The 17,501-nt window shown below is 46.8% G+C and overlaps 1 protein-coding gene across 1 annotated transcript in view; it reads right to left on the reverse strand.

Moving 5' to 3' along the window:
* LOC144166655 (protein ELYS-like) overlaps positions 1-17,501 on the reverse strand; it is a 93,835-nt gene that overhangs the window by 19,033 nt on the left and 57,301 nt on the right. The window contains exons 21-27 of the mRNA XM_077696187.1: positions 16,825-17,027; positions 14,824-14,918; positions 13,430-13,659; positions 12,376-12,496; positions 8,362-8,512; positions 4,711-4,782; positions 1,304-1,533 (exon numbers count right to left, since the gene is read on the reverse strand). Coding sequence (XP_077552313.1) covers positions 1,304-1,533; positions 4,711-4,782; positions 8,362-8,512; positions 12,376-12,496; positions 13,430-13,659; positions 14,824-14,918; positions 16,825-17,027 — 1,102 coding nt within the window. The remainder of the gene's footprint in view (positions 1-1,303; positions 1,534-4,710; positions 4,783-8,361; positions 8,513-12,375; positions 12,497-13,429; positions 13,660-14,823; positions 14,919-16,824; positions 17,028-17,501) is intronic.

Raw genomic sequence — 17,501 nt, forward strand, 5'->3', positions numbered from 1 at the left:
AGAAGTCAGTAATTTGCAAATCAACTCCTAAACAAGACAATGATTCTAAACACACTTCTAAAGCCGTCTATATAACTGTCTTGGCAAACAGGCAGTACAGTCACTGTTTCACAATTTGCCTGCAGCTGGCTTTGCAGAAATGACTCACCTAGCAAGCAGCACTAAGTGAGGCCATGCGTTATCCTCTAATCTGAATATTAGATAGTGGAGGATTTTTAGTTTTTTTTAAAGCAAAAGCTTTCCCAGTGGGACCGATGGTGTCTTGTCAAGTAACTAAATGCACTTTCCCATAGACTGGTTGGTCGACCGAAAAGCTCTGATATGCATGAAACCGGACTGCCGTTCTGTGAAAGTGGTTACTTAAAAATCACGAAAAAGGAATGGCTCTAGGTAAGAAAATACACGCACCGATCATAAAGAGGGAGTACAACTGTATACCTGTATGCACAAACCTCTTATCGGTACGCATTTAGATCATTCGTCGATGCATTTACTTAGTGCGCAAAAAATCGTCACATGTGTTTGCTCCTCGTTTGCAATTTCGGTTTTTGGAGGTTTGACGATCAATTGGATGCACTTTCAGCGAAGGCAATTTCGATGTTAGAAACCTTTAGCGCTTCTCCCAAATTTCTTTAGGAAGAAATGGTAAATTTTTCCTTCCATTCATTCTTCAAACGGAAATAGCGGCAATGCACCTCGAAAATGAAGAAACCTGCCGAAGTATGCACAAAAGTACTTGGTATTTAAACAGAAGGCCTGTACACGGTCCCACCAGGTTCCTCTTTATCCCCTGCATTGTGCGAAACTTTAATTAAGGAGGTCGTGGAAACAAAACATGCACAACTTCGTTGACTTTGAAAAAAAACAAGCGTTTAGTAACTCAGGTCACTTCCAGCCACAAAAGTGCTTTTTCGGCTGGAAAAATGAAACAAATGTAGAAAAACTTCAAAATTTCCCACTACAGTGATGAAATATTCGCAGGAGTACTAATCATTGCAACAGAGCCCAGCACTACAAACATGGTTATCAGTGACTGAAATGCATTTTTGCATTCAAGTGATACAACCAAACAAAACTAGGGGCTCCAATACAATAGCCTATTCTCCAGATACTGTGACGTCCCAAATAAATCGCCGGAAGTGGCAGGGGAGTCACCACTGCTTCATGTGTTCTTTCATATGTATATTATTTGTTTAAATTTCGTGATAAAATCGGCACCATTGTTATCGGAACACAAATTTTTTTTATTGAATATCGCTTGTAATTTTGTGTTTGTGGCCCCTTTAACCGCGTCCTTAGTCACCTGATGTTGGGGCGATGCCATCGACTGCTGGGGGAGTTGGGGGAGTGTCCCCTTCCTCCATCGGAGTAGGCGTGGAGGTCAAGGGCGGCACAGCCACTGCCGTCCGCTTCAGGATGGATGCAGGCGTGGTCAATGGAGCGGGAACCGCAGAATCGGACTCCGCCCTTGCACGGGGCTGCCAGGGGTGGACTACCGGAGTACGTAGGATGGACAGGGCCTCCGCTTCCAGCCTGCAATTGGCGCATGTTGCACACGAGTATGTTCTCTCAGTTGGCCAGGGGCTGCTGCTCAAGTACAAAGCACAGGCGGCGTCAACCAATGACATGTGCCAATAATGCAGCATATATACCGTCACAGAGCACAAGAGGGCAGATGGGTCTTTGGGACCGAAAAACTGTCAAAAAATCGTTTTCTGAAACATGGCATTTTCGGCATCCACAGCCATTTTTCTATCAGTCTCCAAATTTCCTCACTTAAAGGAAATGTATCTTATTGTAAATGGCATTTTAAAGTGTGCTCTACAGCTCAGTTTGCTCAGAATTCAATGGTGAAATGGCACTTTTCTTGCAACGCGAAGCTATCATTTTGCCCTCGAATACAGTTAAACCTCGATGTAACGAACTTCAATGTAACGAAACCCTCGATGTAACGAACCACGGAATTTTTTGTAACTTCAAGTGTATGCACACCATGTATTTTCACCCTCTGTGTAACGAAGTCCCGTTTGCCGGAATTTCAATGTAACGAAGTTTCATGGAGAACGAGGCACGATATTTAAGTTGTAGAAGTAGATTTTGGGAGTACAAGCGCCGAAATGGGGTCCCAATAAAACGCGAACGGCGACACGGGTCGCCCAATGCCGCGGATGCAGCCAGCCACGGAGTCTGATTAATTCCCTTGCCTAGAAACTGTGTGGCGTGCATACACGTCTGGCGCACTGTTTCTGTCGGAGCTTTTAATCGTCTACGGCTTAAGGCCCAACCACATGCACGCGTAAAATCGACGTACTCGCGCAACGACGTACGCCTGCGACGACATCTTTGCGCCGACCGACTACGTCGGAGAGGGCGAGTAACCACATATCGGCGCAACGCGCGCGTAAAATGCGCGTAAACCAATGCGCCGCGCAGTGTGGCTCGACTACTCCGGACTCAGCTTTGTGGCGACCAGTTCAACTACATATTAACTCAAATAAAACAAATAATGCCTATTCTTACAAAAATACGTATGTTTAATACAGAAACAACTAAAACAGTTCTTGGGACATTAAAAAACGTCAAGGATTAGTATGCATACTTGGCAGGCACAAAACCCTCCGCTACATATGGCGTAAACTGCCTTGCACCCATAGTTGCTCGTTGCTTCGCGTTTTTTTATCCGGTTGTTTGGTCCCCGTATTTTAAAAATTACTTCGTTTTATCGCATAATTAATAGTGAAGTTAGCTTATTTATCAATTCCCTGTCTTGTTATGCGACCTGACCGCCGATAACATCACCACCAGAGGTGTACGTCAACACCGTGCGCCCGAAAGTTTGCGTCGATATCTGGCGGGCTCTGACTTCGGCGTAACAAGCGCGTACCAATGCATTCGGCGTACGCCGGAGTACGCCGGTTCCTTACGCGCTTACGCCGGTTTACGTCGTTGCGCGAGTACGCCGGTTTTAAGCGTGCATGTGGTTGGGCCTTTAATCGGCATCAGCGTGAACCGCACGCAGCGTTTTCTCCCTGCAAAAACGCAAAACGCGCCCCGCAAGCCACAGGCGCGCTGACGCAGCCGCGGAGACCACCCGCGCGATGCGGGTAGCTCCAGCGACCGCTTCTAACCTCTCGCTGAAACGCAACTCGAGGGGCATATGAGAGGGGCGTGCGAGAAAAAAAGCGGATAACGTGGGCGAAATTTTCATTGTAAAACGTGACACGCGCCGCTTACGAAAGCGCCATCAAATATCCTCCGCGGTGGTAAGCCTAATCGCCATTGGCGTTGCCGCCGCCGCCGCAAGCCGCCGCTTTGCACTTCGAGTTCGCTCATGCTTGTTGGGTTTCGCCGTCCCAGCACGCATTTGTGAATCTTTATGAGCCTTGCACGCGCGTTTTTTTTTCACACCGGCGTCCGCGATTGCGTGCCGGCGGCGGGATGTGACTCGCGCTGCGCGCAGCAGTGGGAGGAGCCTGACCAGTTTCGCCAATGGGGAGGCGCGCACCCTATGGCGGGAGCTTCGAAGCGCTCGGGGATGCCGGCTGGCTAGACGATAAGGCCGCCGCGAAGGATATTTGATGGGCGCTCTCGTAAGCGGCGCGTATGACGTTTTACAGTGAAAATTTCGCCCACGTTATCCGCTTTTTTTCTCGCATACCCCTCTCGTTTGCCCCTCGAGTTGCGTTTCAGCGAGCGGTTAGAATCGGTCGCTGGAGCTACCCGCATCACGCGGGTGGTCTCCGCGGCTGCGTCAGCACGCCTGTGGCTTGCGGGGCGCATTTTTTCGGGAAGAAAACGCTCCATGCAGATCACGCTGATGCCCGCGTAGACGATTAAGCACCGATAGAAACAGTGCGCCAGCCGTGTATGCGCGCCACGTTTTCTTTTTCAGGAAACGCTTCACGGGATGAACACTTCATTTATAACCGCGAATTTCAATGTAGCGAAATTTCAATGTAACGAAGTAAATTATGAATTTTACCGACTTCGTTACATCGAGGTTTAACTGTATCTCGGCACCGAGAGCAGGTACAAGCGTAATTTTTTTTTTTTTTTCATTCTCATACCCAAATGTGTGGAGAATACAATGTTGGAAACAAATTTTTCAAATGGAGGCTTTGGAAAATTATTATTGCATTCAATTGACACCACTTGTGAGCCATTTCCGGCAGAGCACGGGAGGAGTGAAGTTCAGTGTGTTGTAAAATGACCAAAAATAGCTAAATAAAAAAAGTTCTTCGAACGCTGTATTCTTTAGTCATTTGTTTGCTTAGCCACGGAGTCATCGCCATTCTGTATGGAGCGGTTATTTTGTAATTGTGACCCAAAAGAGTGGCAATTAATCCTTAATTAACTCAAAAATAATCAACTTGCATCCGTGTACTGCTCACCTTTCATTTCCAGTGTGAGGCCACACACAACTATCGTGTCTCTCATCCAAGAATGAAGCATGCGCTTGCATCATACTTCCCACCCAGCACAACTCTAATGAACTCCTGCAGAGCATTCCCAACAGCACTGCAGTGTTCACAATCGGCGTTCAAAATTTTCCAGATTATTCACACACTTCAAATGAAGGACTGATCTAACCAACGTTTAAAATTCTAAAAATGGCCCCCAATTCTTTGAGCAGCGTTGGGCTATGAAAGTTACAAGCCCCAAAAATGAAGGGGCCCAAATACAGAACACTTGGCAGGCAGACAGACTCACCTACGCAGGAGGCTGCGACGTCGTTCTTCACTGAAGGAAGAACTTGCACTCTGCTGCTCGTCTGTCGTTGGCCTGAAAAGGTTTTCAAAGGAAGGGACTTCAGAAAATGCACGCAAACAGTTGTTTGAAGCGACGCCAAGAGAAACGGGTGCCTTTTTAATTAAGGAGGGACAGCGGTCTCAAAGCAACTTCTTTTAATTTTCAAGTAAACATTGTGGAACTTGACAGTCAATATGCCCTGATTTTTTCAGTTGGTCAATTAGTTGCCAAGATAGAGATAATTGGTCACTTTTGGTCAAACAATAGGCAAAGCAGTGTTAGTCGTGAAACTGTAATCTTTATATTTTCTAATGACATGAACCCTGGTGGATGCAATAATCAAAGCAGTTTTTTTATCCATTGCTTCGGACTAATTTTACAGCTCATTAAACTTCGGTGGCACCAGTGGCAAGGAACCATTTTGAGTGCCCATTTCAAACACCAAAGTTTAATGAGTTGTAAAATTAGTTCCAAGCGATGCATTAAAAAAAGCTGCTTCGATTATTGCATTCACAAGGGTTCATGTCATTGGAAAATATAAAGATTACAGTTTTATGACCAACACTGTTCTGTCTATTGTTCCTCCAAAAATGAGTAATTATCTAATTATCTTGGGAACTTATTGACTGAATAAAAAAGTGATGGCATATTTAAAATCAGTGGGCAAAAGCAGCAAGACTGACAAGTTTCCCAGAGCAGTGTCCTCCCTTACAGGAAGAGACACCTTACAAATGGTGCAAGAACTTCTTGCCAGTCAAATCATGTCAAACCTTGTCAGTCAAGTCACATCAGACCTCCGCTAAACCACACGAATGTACCAAACCTGACAACATTTGGCGTGCCACCAAACTAGCTTTAGGACTCGCACCTCTGTGCAACACCTCCTCTAACTATGGGTCTACAGTATCTGGAACGAACTCGTTCAAGCCCACAAAACAAGCCGACAAGAAGAACAAACTAGCCCTAACGAGCCAACACAATCCACAGACACTGCGCTGTTCCCTTCCCTATCCATCAAAACCCTACAACAAATCCCCCACCTATCCCCCCCTATCCCCCCCCTCGAAATCAGCTACCGACCATCTCTCCGATACAAGAGACACCTAAGGAAATGTGTCTCTTGTAACCAAGGACTCTTGTATGCAGCGTTGCTAACACGGCAAACATGGTGAAACCAACCAAGTCGCTTTAATTTAAATGTCTCTTATAACCAAGTGTCTCTTGTAGCAGTGTCTCTTGTAACGAGCTTTCACTGTACCTCAAAATCTGCATCTAAGCCACAACAAAGGTTGGTGCACAGCAAGAGTCATTGACCACACCCGACTCCCCACAAGAATCGACACACGCTACAATGAAGCCAGCTAGCTGTTAGCCCCACGATGAAGCCAGATGAAAACTGCAGCTTGTCAGTATTCAACTGTGAACTGCACGTCAATTGTCAACTGCTGATTGTTAGTTGTCAGTTGCACATTCAGCCACATGTCAACTACGCGTCTGTCCAGCTTCTCACAAGGCTGACCTTCTTTTCGAAGTTGATTTGGCTGGTGTCTCTGCTCTCTGCAATGTCTGCAATCTCAGTGGTAACCACTCTTTCCATCATGCACACCACAAGGTCCATTAACAAGGATATCAAAGTAACCACACATGTTTGCCCTCTTTTTCAAAAAACAGTAAAAAAACCATGCACAATGGTTTTTTTACATACAGTTCAACCACGTTATAACGAACAAACACTGATATAGTGAGTGAATACGAACTAAATACGAACTTTGATTGGTCAAGCATAGTATAACGAAAGTGAAACTGTGAGAGCTGCGCACACATTTGGATATAACCTAGAAATATTTGACCAGTAGGCTGAGAAGCTAGTTGAAAAAACTCTTGGCATCCGGAACTGCACAAATAGGAAAGGCCTTTTTGTTTATGGACACTGCGGAAAAATTCATCCTGCTCAGTGCTATGAATAGCCACCAGACAAAGATCACATCCTTCCTCGAAAAAATCGTAACGCAGGCCTGTTTTTTTCAGATGAACTTCGTTCTGTTGTAACTTCCCATTTCGTGTTCTGGCTCATTTAGCTTGAAATGCCACAAGGAGAAAGATAAGGGTTACCTGGTTTATAGTAGCTTCGAAGATTAAATTAATGCATTTCTGTATCAAGGATTTTTGCGATAGCCTGATCACCGATTGGTTTGAACCAACTCTTAGGTCTACTGCTACAGCAAATATTGGACGAAACGAACTAAATTACAGTATCGATACTACTTCACTATAACGAGGTTCGACTGTACCACAAATAATCCATTCAGGGTACAGAGTGGACCATGCATACCTAACCGCAATTCACATAGCTCGATGCCTAATTACAGTTAAGTGTGACAGCGCAATTAGCTACGCATGCCGTTCTTGGGTATCACTGCCGATTTCCTTCTCTAATACAGCAGCAAGCTTCATGAACTCGTGCAACTCTTAACTCACAGTACAGTTAAGATTATTTGTAGCTTGCGTCACAGGAGCCGTGCAGGTTCCACACTAAGACGTACACTAACCAACCTACCTTCCATCACTGAGAAGTGCACAACATATACATAGAGGCACAGCTGTTGCATTCAAGCAGCAGGCATGGTTTTAACTTCTCTTAAATTTTTTTTTTACATAGGGCATTTTCCATTTCTTGGTGTTTGCAGGAGGGTGCCACAGAGGCAGATGCCCAGCTGATACTGCCAGTGAAACAATATCAGAGCCCAAGCATTTACTTTTTTTTTTTGCATGCTACATCATTAGGTAGCGACGTGAAAGGCAGTTATAACATGACTTAAATTGGCAAGCATAAGTGCTTCTACTGAAGGGGTGACTTTTTTTTTTTTTTCATCTGCAGAGAAGTTAGAGGGGGAAGAGTGGAGAGCCAACTGCATGTGAGGAGTGATTCCCTATTTTATGGGACACTGAAACAATGTGCAACATACTCTGGTCGATTAGTGAACCCCACAAGAAAAAGCACTATGTTACTGTTGCACTTTGGGCGACTGTTTCAAATGGTATTGAGTTTTCAGGAAGGTAGGTGAACCGGTGCTTTCACTATCCCTAATTAACTTTGGTCCCACACTGCAAGTGGTTGCACTATAAACGGCCCACTCTGCAGTTGCCAAAAAAGCAACAGGCAGCCGCTTTCAATTGGGTTCCAATACACAACACTGAAACCATTGTCATCAAGAGCCGTGACACTGACGCAGACCCACCATGCATGATTGCACAGCAGAAACTTGCAGTTCGGGGTTAGTTTTGCTCTTCAATGTGCAAAACCAGTTCAATGTGCCAACTGCAATGCAGTATATTTTTAACTTAAAAGCTATCCATCGAACAGCCAGAGTGAGCTGGCGACAGAGATAACATAGTACGAGTAAAGGGGAAGCTCTAGCCATACCATAAGGTAAACGTAGAGCCTCCTTGAACAGAAGCTTCGGCCTTCTGCCACAGTTGCTTATCAAGCTTTTACAGGGTGCTTAATTATATCTGAATGTTGAAAAGGGCGTGTGTACTCTCACTTCATGCAACTCGTACTTAGCACGTGAAAGAAGAAAAGGCCTAGATGTGCCTCATTCAGGAACTGACTTGTTGGGAGGACGAGGCAGGACCGAAGCCCGGTACCCAGGAAGCTTCGTGGATGGCCCAGTTGCGTCGCTCCTGGATGCCAGCCTGAGAGTGGTACCTCTGCGCTGCCTCTGTGCTGACGCCGTCCCTCCCAGCAAATGCACCGGCAGGTCTGCAAAGAGCGGAACACAGCAGTCGAGTAATCCATGATGGGCACAGTCCAGTCGGTCCCCTGAGTAGACTGCAACGTAGGCAGCTACAGGGACAGCAGTCACCTGAAGACCACAAAAGCAGCAGAGTAGGCAGCTGGAGTAGGGATGCATGGAAGAAAACAGCACAAACAACGGGACGAGAGTTAACAGACAAGGGCGGGCATTGTCTTTGTCTGCTTACTTTCATCACATTCTTTGCACTGTTTTCTTCCATCGATCCATACCGACCCGCCCAGATTTGCATGCCAAACTTGGATCAACCGGGCGGGGAAAGCAGCTGTTGGTCATCGCCGTGGAGTTGCATCGTATGTGTTTTCACATTCGTCAGCTGGCAGACAGGATAAGCATTTAGAGATATGGGAGCCTCAAATTCGCGGTCCGGCGGCCACCTGGACTTTTGACTTCTCGCAGTTGGCGCGTTGGCGTTCTGCTGCCGCGTGGGACTGCCGTAGGTTAACTCCCACCCGCCAGTACCCGCCTGCTTGTTGGCATCTGTTCTGCAAGTGGTCTGGCCTGCCTGCGGACCTCTGCACATCAAGCAGCGTCAAAGGGGGGTTAAGAATAAACAAAGGTCAGGACAAGGCGGCAAAGCGGTGTAAAAGATTGGAAAAACACCGGTTTATCCCTGCGAGCGTCCATTGTACGAAGCGGACCGCATTCACTCAAGCGTTGTATAATTGGGGTTTTTAATGCATTGTTTCTATGGGGAGTTTGCCGAGACCGTGGGGATCCATCTTAAAGAAGCGGGTCGTCATAAGACCAAGGGACGTATCATCAGGGTCCCGCTGTAGATGAGAGCCCCTCTTAATTAAGCCCCCAAGCCCCAAGTCGGCATAAATGTAACCATCTAGCTGGTTCTGTCTTCTCCAGATAATGATGCACTGGTTTCTCAGCCATGGGTACAGTTTTAAATTTCTTGACATTCGTTACAACTCAATTATGACACAGCTGTTGTCTTTTCAAGTTGGCTGACATTAAAACCTATTTAGTAGGGGTGTGCGAATATCATTTTTTAAATTTCGAAGCGAATTCGAATAATAAAAACAAAGTTCGAATCGAATCGAATATTTTTCGAATATTTTTCGAATACGAATACCGTATTTTCCGGTGTATAAGTCGCGGTTTTTTTCAGAAATATTCGAAATATTCGTTGGTGCGTCTTATCCACCGGTGCGACTTATGTATGGAATAATTCCAGTTCGCGGCGGCCGCGCGTGGCCAGCGCACGTTGAGACACAGCTCAATGGTGTAAATTAATGCCAAGTCCACTGCTACGGCGTTTCTCATAGCCCATATGTCGCTTCGGGACGTTACACCTAAGCATTTGCAGCTTTATCTAGTCAAAAACAATGATAATGGCCTGCGACAACCGCACGCCACTTCATGCCATGCACAGTAACTACATTTCAGAATAAATTCAAAGTAACATCACACTGGGTTGCAAAAACAAAATGCAGCTTATGAATTATTACAGAGAGTTACTCTGAAGGAGGTAAACGTGCTGCTAATTTTTAAAATGACAGCTGACTGATAAGTTTCGATTTTCGGGCCGCTTCCAGTCGCATCACTTCCGTCCGCCATGACACCTTTATTGCGCTGATTTATGACATCACGCAAGAGACGCGCAACGTTTGGAGAGGTGGCCAAATGGGTCTCCGACTCTTGGTACTCCATTTCTACCAAAACAGTTGTAGCCGGTCCGCGAGTGGTAACGATGTTGGTGAAGAAGACATTAGATAGCCGGAGGACGACAGTGATGTGCCCGCGGAACTCCCACTGAAGACATACTGAATTATTTGTTAGTGAGTCTGAGGAAAAAGACTTCGATGGTTTTGCCTAAACGCTGTCCGTAAGTACATGCCATCTCTGTGTATCAATAAACCATTTTTGAGAAGTTGGTTCAGTGTAGACTTTGGGTGTTATATGCCCGTGTCTAGCCCTCCCTACCGGGGGATGCGTTCATAGGCGGCGGCTGCCGCAACCATGTACTTTCGCTGTACTTTGTAACGATCTAATTCACTGTGAGTTTACTTAATTAACAAGTGCGTCTTATATACCGGTGCGTCTTATACACCGGTGCGACTAATGTACGTTTTTTTCGGAAAAACTGACATTTTGAGGGGGATGCGACTTATAGAAAGGTGCGACTTATAGACCGGAAAATACGGTACTTATTGTCTTTTGTAAAATTAAAGTTTTCACCATCTAGAGACACAAAAACTGCAACTTTATTGCACAACAAATCACACAAAGTAAAATTAGGAATTACACAATACCATTGCACTCAACAGGTTAAGGTCTGCACTCACTTAAATGTTAACATGGAGAAAGGTTAACTGCTCGACATGTTCGGGGAGCAGTGACAACCTCCTGTTCGTCACGACTCCACCAGATACCGAAAGCAGCCGCTCACTTGAGACCCTAGTGGCTGGCATGCCCGAGCCCGTGCACATTGCCGCGCGCTGATACAGTAAAATTGGTAAAATCTCGATGATACTAATTTTGCGGGACCGCGAAAAATATTCGTATCATCCGAAATTTGTATGAACCAACACAGATAAAAAAAATGAGCGCTGAAAAAAGTTTTCGTTTATTTCTTCTCTTACTTTCGCATGAAGAAATTCGTGATTTTTTCTGCTTTTTTAAACCCCCGTGTCGCAAAGCAGGCCTTTCTGGAGCACGTAAAGCTTCGCGCTCGTCTCCTATCTCGCTGTGCCCAAGCTCGCTACACGCCGCAACAGTCAATCGTGAACCGCATGGTGCGTTTTTGCACGCGATTCGCTCGCCTCGGCTCTGCGAGCGCTGTATTTTCACGCCCGCATCGACGATTTCGCGCCCGCACGTTGGTAGCGCCTACCTCGGTCAGAAAATGACGCACGACGCGCGCGGCAGAATGGAGGAGCCTGACTACTTGCAATGAGATCGAGACAGCCGGCTTGGCTCCGCCGGAGATGGTTAGGCTTAGCACCCCGGCAAATATTTTACGGGCGCTTTCTAGCGGCGCGGATGATGTTTTATAGTACCGTTTTCGCATGCATGATCAGCTCCTTTACCGCACAAGCAACTTCGTGTCTCCCTTGAGCCGCATTTTAAAGAACGGTTAGAAACGGTCGCTCGAGCGCCCGCGCCACTTCGCGGCTGGAGCCGACGCCATGTTGACGCCGCCGGCCGCGCCGCGCGCAGCGTGGGGGTGGTTTCCCGGCGGTGTCAGCGCGCGTTTGGCGTGCGCAGAGCGTTTTCGCGAGCAGAAAACAACAACACCGATACAGTCTGCGAAAGCACGTACCGTTCGCCGTGTATATGCTTCTCCACTTTGCTGCTGAGACACGCTCTGAATTTTTTTTTTTTTTTTTTAGTTTTGGGTGGTTCGAATATTTCGAACCATAAAAGTGTCGTTCGAATCGAATCGAATACCAAAAAAGTCGAATCGAATATTCGAAGTTTCGAATATTCGCACACCCCTACTATTTAGACATCTGAGTTGGCCCAAAATACAGAAACGGGCAAATGAGATGCGAACATGAAAATATGGAGCAGAACATGCAAAATTGAAAAATGCTGTTTGTGGATGTCTAATAACGGCGCACTATTTTCCAACTTTGTTCCTGTAATTAGGCCACGCGTCATTTTGCCTGGCTAGGAAAGAAATCGCGCTATTTGTGTATTCCGGTTCATATTTTCGTGTCGCGTTTCGTTTGTCCATGACTGTACCTCACAACGCAATGAGTGTGGCCAACTAAAATCACATCCAACAAGTGCCTAATGCCGAGTCCAAGCTTCCATACAGAAATAGCAAAAGCCGGACACAACCAGTGCTGCTCACCGAGCACGCCTCTCCCCCCTTCGGTGCCTTGTTTGGATGCTGCTGAGGGCACGATGCGCAGGAAGCTCTGAGTCAGCTCCACGGTGGCGGCGGCCCTCTTGCGCACCAGTGCTGGGTACGGCTGCAAGGAAGGTCACCCGCAGGTTCGAACTACTGCATTTTCGGCGTGCCTAACCCGTACCAACAAATTAAACATCCAAGAGTAAGATTTTTGGGTGCCGCGAATACAATAAAACCTCGTTATAACGAAGTTGAAGGGGCGGTTGTGATTACTTCGCTATTGCCAATGTCCCTTTCTACTGACAATTTACATGCAAGAGAGGATGTGGTTACCACCCAAGCCCACAGCAGCCCGCGAAAACAAGAAAAAAAAAAAAAAAAAAGCAAGACAGCACATGAGAAAAAGTCCTCGATAGATTTTTGCCATGTCAGCTTCAGGCGAATGATGGCTTTTTCAGCTGCGTCTGCAATTTCAAGTACGTCCTCACTGCCATCGTGAGCGCCAAAGAAGCGGCGCAGCAGGCCTGCTGCATCCCGGTGAGTGTTCAGAGGAACATTCAGGCACACAGGTAGCCCAGGAGACCACACGCATGCTTCCAGGCACTTGGAGCCATTTTAGTGCGCTGGAGTTGACAGCTTTTACCTAGCACTTGTGAATTACCGCATCCATGATGCGACGTAAACCATCACGCGCTATAAGACATTGACCGGCCGGGTGCCAAAATGGTTTGTAAATGCTGGTTGTGGAAAGAAAAGGTTCGTTACACCCATTGATAGGAAATTTAAGCAGCGTTAAAACGAGGTCTTAAATGCATGGGTGTCTATGGAAAGTTCAAGGGGAATTACGATTGCTTCGTTATATCCATCAGCTTGTTATATCCCATTTCATAATAACGAGGTTTTACTGTAGCAGAATAATTTTTGCCCCTCAGTGCCATTTCATCTGCGTTGTTGCTGCCTTTGTTGTTCTGTACCTTCCCTTCTCCATTCCAGCTGGCATACGGACAAAGGAACACAAGGAACACAAGGAACACAGAGAAGCACAGGTGCTCACTCGCTGCTGCTGCTGCTGTGTCCTGCCCTCGTGAAAGATCTCGCGGAGGGTGGTCGTGAGGGGCAGGGCGGAGCGGGGCCGTCCGCACTGCAGGTAGTGCAGGGCCGCCTGGGACAGCCAGACGGGGTCGGCCAGCTCGCAGAAGAAGCCCCGCAGCCGCTCTTCCTCCGAGGCCTTCACGGGGGACCGCAGCAGGGTCTCCAGCTGCTGCTGGGCACTCCGCAGGCCGACTGGACGGGGGGCAGTTTGACGTGGAGGCTCAAGTGAGGAGGGCTCCGCAGAGTTGCTCAGTACTATACACCACTGCATTCATTCGGCAGGCATTCTCAGCTAATGAATGGCAGCCTACCATTGTCCCTGAAGAGGAATGTGTATGACCGCTGAATCTTACCGGTCCTCACCTATGGGGCAGAGACTTGGAGGCTCACTAAGAGGGCCCAACTTAGATTGAGGACAACTCATTGAGCAATGGAACGGAAGATGATAGGTGAACCATCGAGGGACAAGAAGGCAGCGAAGTGGGTCAGGGAACAAACGCGTGTTAAGGACGTATTGGTAGAAATTAAGAAGAAGAAACGGATGAGGGCAGGGCATGTAGTGCGAAGGCAAGATAACCGTTGGTGATTAAAGGTAACAGAGTGGATCCCTAGAGGAGGCAAGCGTTGCAGGGGGCGGAAGAGTTAGATGGGCAGATGAGATCAAGAAAGTTTGCAGGGATAAATTGGTTGCAGTTAGCACAGGACTGGGATAATTGGAGATTAATAGGCCTTTTGCCCTGCAGTGGGTGTAGATAGGATGATTATGATGATGATGATGATACACCCCTTGCAAAACTCCCCATAGGCCCCATGTATCAAAAGTTAGTCCTTGGTCGGCCCACCTGCGTTGGGGGCAAACAGGGGCAAGAATGGGGAAGTTGACTAGCCTATATCTGTCGGCAGAAAGTTGAAGCAGGATTCGAGTGCTTGCGGGTGCCGACATTAGGCATAAAAGAAAAACCGTGGAAACGTAAGTGTATATGACCCAATTCAATGTCTCCTAATTTGAAAACCAAGCTTTATAGTATTGAGTTGTGTCATTAATTAAGTGAATGTTTTAAGAAAAGTTCAGGTTTTCTCGCCTACTAGGTTTCCCACCAATACACCTGCCCTTCAGATTCAACAAAGCAGGGGTCCTCACACCACTTCGATTATGAAACGGAGTTTCACAACTGGCTTATATAGAAGTGTGAGGGCTTTGTGGAACTTGGCGGTGGTGATGGCAGTGGTATCCTTTGAGGTGCACCGAAGTTTTTGTAAATAGAAATGTTTTTGCGTCTCAGCTACACCGGAAACCCAGCTGCTGCTACCTCCAAAGTGCTATCCTAGTTTAAAAAACCGAAAAGAGACACTCACTCCTCTTGGCCACCGCCACAAGAGAGCCCAGCAGCTGATCCATGCCCGCAAACTCGCTGTGTTTCCGAACCAGCTCAAGGGCATCGATGACTCGGCTGTAGAGGTAAAGCAAAATACAGCAAAATTCCGGCTGAGTCCTTCGCAGGGATCAGTAGGAGCGCAGGACATGGCCACGGGTAATTGGTGGTGCATTCACTAGGAATGTGCAAATGGGGATTTTCGCGTTTCAAGCAAACGGACATTTTCATTAGGCAATTTTGAACAACTCCAATTTTCGCATGGCATTCCAGTGCATTTTCTGCATTCTATTGCCAGATTTATTCTACAGGAAAGCCTTTACTATTTGTCAGTGCTAAGTACCAGGGAAATTTTCAATTACTGAAATCATCCTTGAAGTGAACGTGAAGTAATTTATTAATCAACCAAATTTTTAAAGTTAATGCGTAAAGACACTGATTACAAATACAGTTCACCGTATGTTTAGCTACATCTGTGCAGCAGTTTTTTTTTATTTTTTACATACGTTGCAGAACTAAGCCTACAAATTTGAACAAATTGTATTTACATAAAAACAAAATCCATATCTACACTTACAATGGGATACTGGACAATTAATCCCCCAGTTTCACCGTCCCAATTGCAATAATAAATTATAAGGATTTTGATCTAAAATGATGATTTTTCGTTTTTTAAGGTGAAGGACAACTAGGGCCAAAGAGTGCCAAAAACAAGGTACCTCATGTGTGAAAACAATTACTAAAGCATTGCAGTTCAAATACGAGTCAAATGAATTAAAAGGCAACGAAGACGGATGGTGTAAAGCGCCAGGTCATCAGCATACATGATAACAGATCAGGTGTAAAAATTTGACATCATTCAGAAACTGGAAGGTGCGCTTGTACGAAATCATGGGAACATTACCTAAAAAGTACAAGGGGTGCCGAGTAATGGGTTCTCTGTATAGCTGTGGGAAGTGTTTACCGTAATTACCCGATTCTAACGCGCCCCCGATTCTAACGCGCACCCGATTGTCCTGGCAAAAAAAACACCAAAACAACTTGTACCTCCGATTGTAACGCGCACGGAACTTTATGACCCAGACAAACGAATGCGGAAGAATTGGGCGATATATTTCCCGAAGTAATCTCACTCATCTCACTCCTCGCCACTTTCCTCTGACCACAACATCTCGTTCTCGGTGCCGCCAAGAGCGTTCGCGATGCCACACTTCTGAACGAACGTTAAACCATGGTCGATGGGATCGTGGCCCACGCCTCACACGCCCATCCCGCGAGCTTCTACAGAGCCGCACGCTTCAGCCGACTGCTCGTTTTGAACGCGTGAGAGCCGCTGCTGCCATTGCTGTTATCAAGTGCGCAAGTGGAACGATTTGACGATTTGTGTGAACGCCGATAGAAAAGCCTAGGCGCTTATGCTTCCTGCGTTCGAAAAATTGTTGCTAAACATGGAGGAAGTCTTCCTCCATGTTACTCAAGGCTTTGGCACCATCTTGAAATGGCCATGGCGATGGGTGGGACGAAATTTCTGCTGTTTCGGAAGTTTCGGTTTCGTATCCGATTCTAACGCGCATGCGATTTTTCGGCCTATTTTTGCGGAAAAAAGGTGCGCGTTAGAATCGGGTAATTACGGTATGTCGTGTTGTGTTGAGGGCCTTACATGGTATTAGCATGTGAATCACAGATACGTGTTCCCAACACCCGCTGCACACTGGTCTCTGAGATCCAGTGAGCACGTGGGGGTGTGTTAACATGGCTGTGGCCTATCTGCAACCTTGCTAAGGCAACTTCTGTGAATCCGTTGAGTGAGTCAGTGGCGTGTTGTCCCAAGTGTGGTTTTATGACTTGCAGTTTGTTATCTGTCTGTTCACTCCACTGTGCTTGCCATTTGTTACGAATGCGTTGTTGGATTTGTGGCTTGAGGTCAGTGTGTGGTAGTGTTGTCACGTCTACTGTGTTCCCGAGGGCCCCATGTCCCCCTCACCTGTTGGCCAGCAACACGTCCAGCTGCAGGGTCAGTTCCTCGCGAGTGGAGGGCGCTGGAAGACAGCCGAGGCCCAGCACTGCCAGGGACGCCTGCCCCTGCTCCAGCAGCAGCCTTACTGCAGGGCCCCAGAGTGCGCTGAGCACGGGCCGGAGCCCAGGGGCAGCCAGGGAGTGCGCCCGCTGCAGGTGCTCCAGCCCCTCCTGGAGCACGGAGAGAGAGAGAGAGAGAGAGAGAGCGTGCAGCGTCAGCCCAACTGTGTTAAAGGAGTCGTGAGGAGAAAATACAACTTCGTTTTATTTGAAAGAACTAGGATTCAGTATCTCACTCAGCTCCATTACAGCCACAAAAGATGTTTTTTTTTTAACGAAAAAAAAAAAGCAAGAAGTATTCAAAAACTTTTTAAATTTTGCGCCACAGTGATGTGTAATGAGCAAGAATGACGTCATGCGGGCCGACAATAAAACATAATTTTCAGTGCGTTAACTGCACGTTAGCATTCGAGTGATGTGGTCAAGTGGAGCTAGAGGCCCCATTAGAGACGTCCAGTCATGTGTCGTCGCGACAGGTCAGTTAGGCGGCCGCCAATTGCACAAACAAGGTTCCGTGACGTCATAGAAAAGTTGCAAGAAATTGGCTAGGGGTCGCGACTGCTTCACACGTTTTCTTTCGTATCT

This window comes from Haemaphysalis longicornis, unplaced genomic scaffold, assembly GCF_048455015.1.
Source record: "Haemaphysalis longicornis isolate Haplotype H1 unplaced genomic scaffold, Haemaphysalis longicornis Haplotype H1 scaffold_18, whole genome shotgun sequence".
Lineage (NCBI taxonomy): Eukaryota > Metazoa > Arthropoda > Arachnida > Ixodida > Ixodidae > Haemaphysalis > Haemaphysalis longicornis.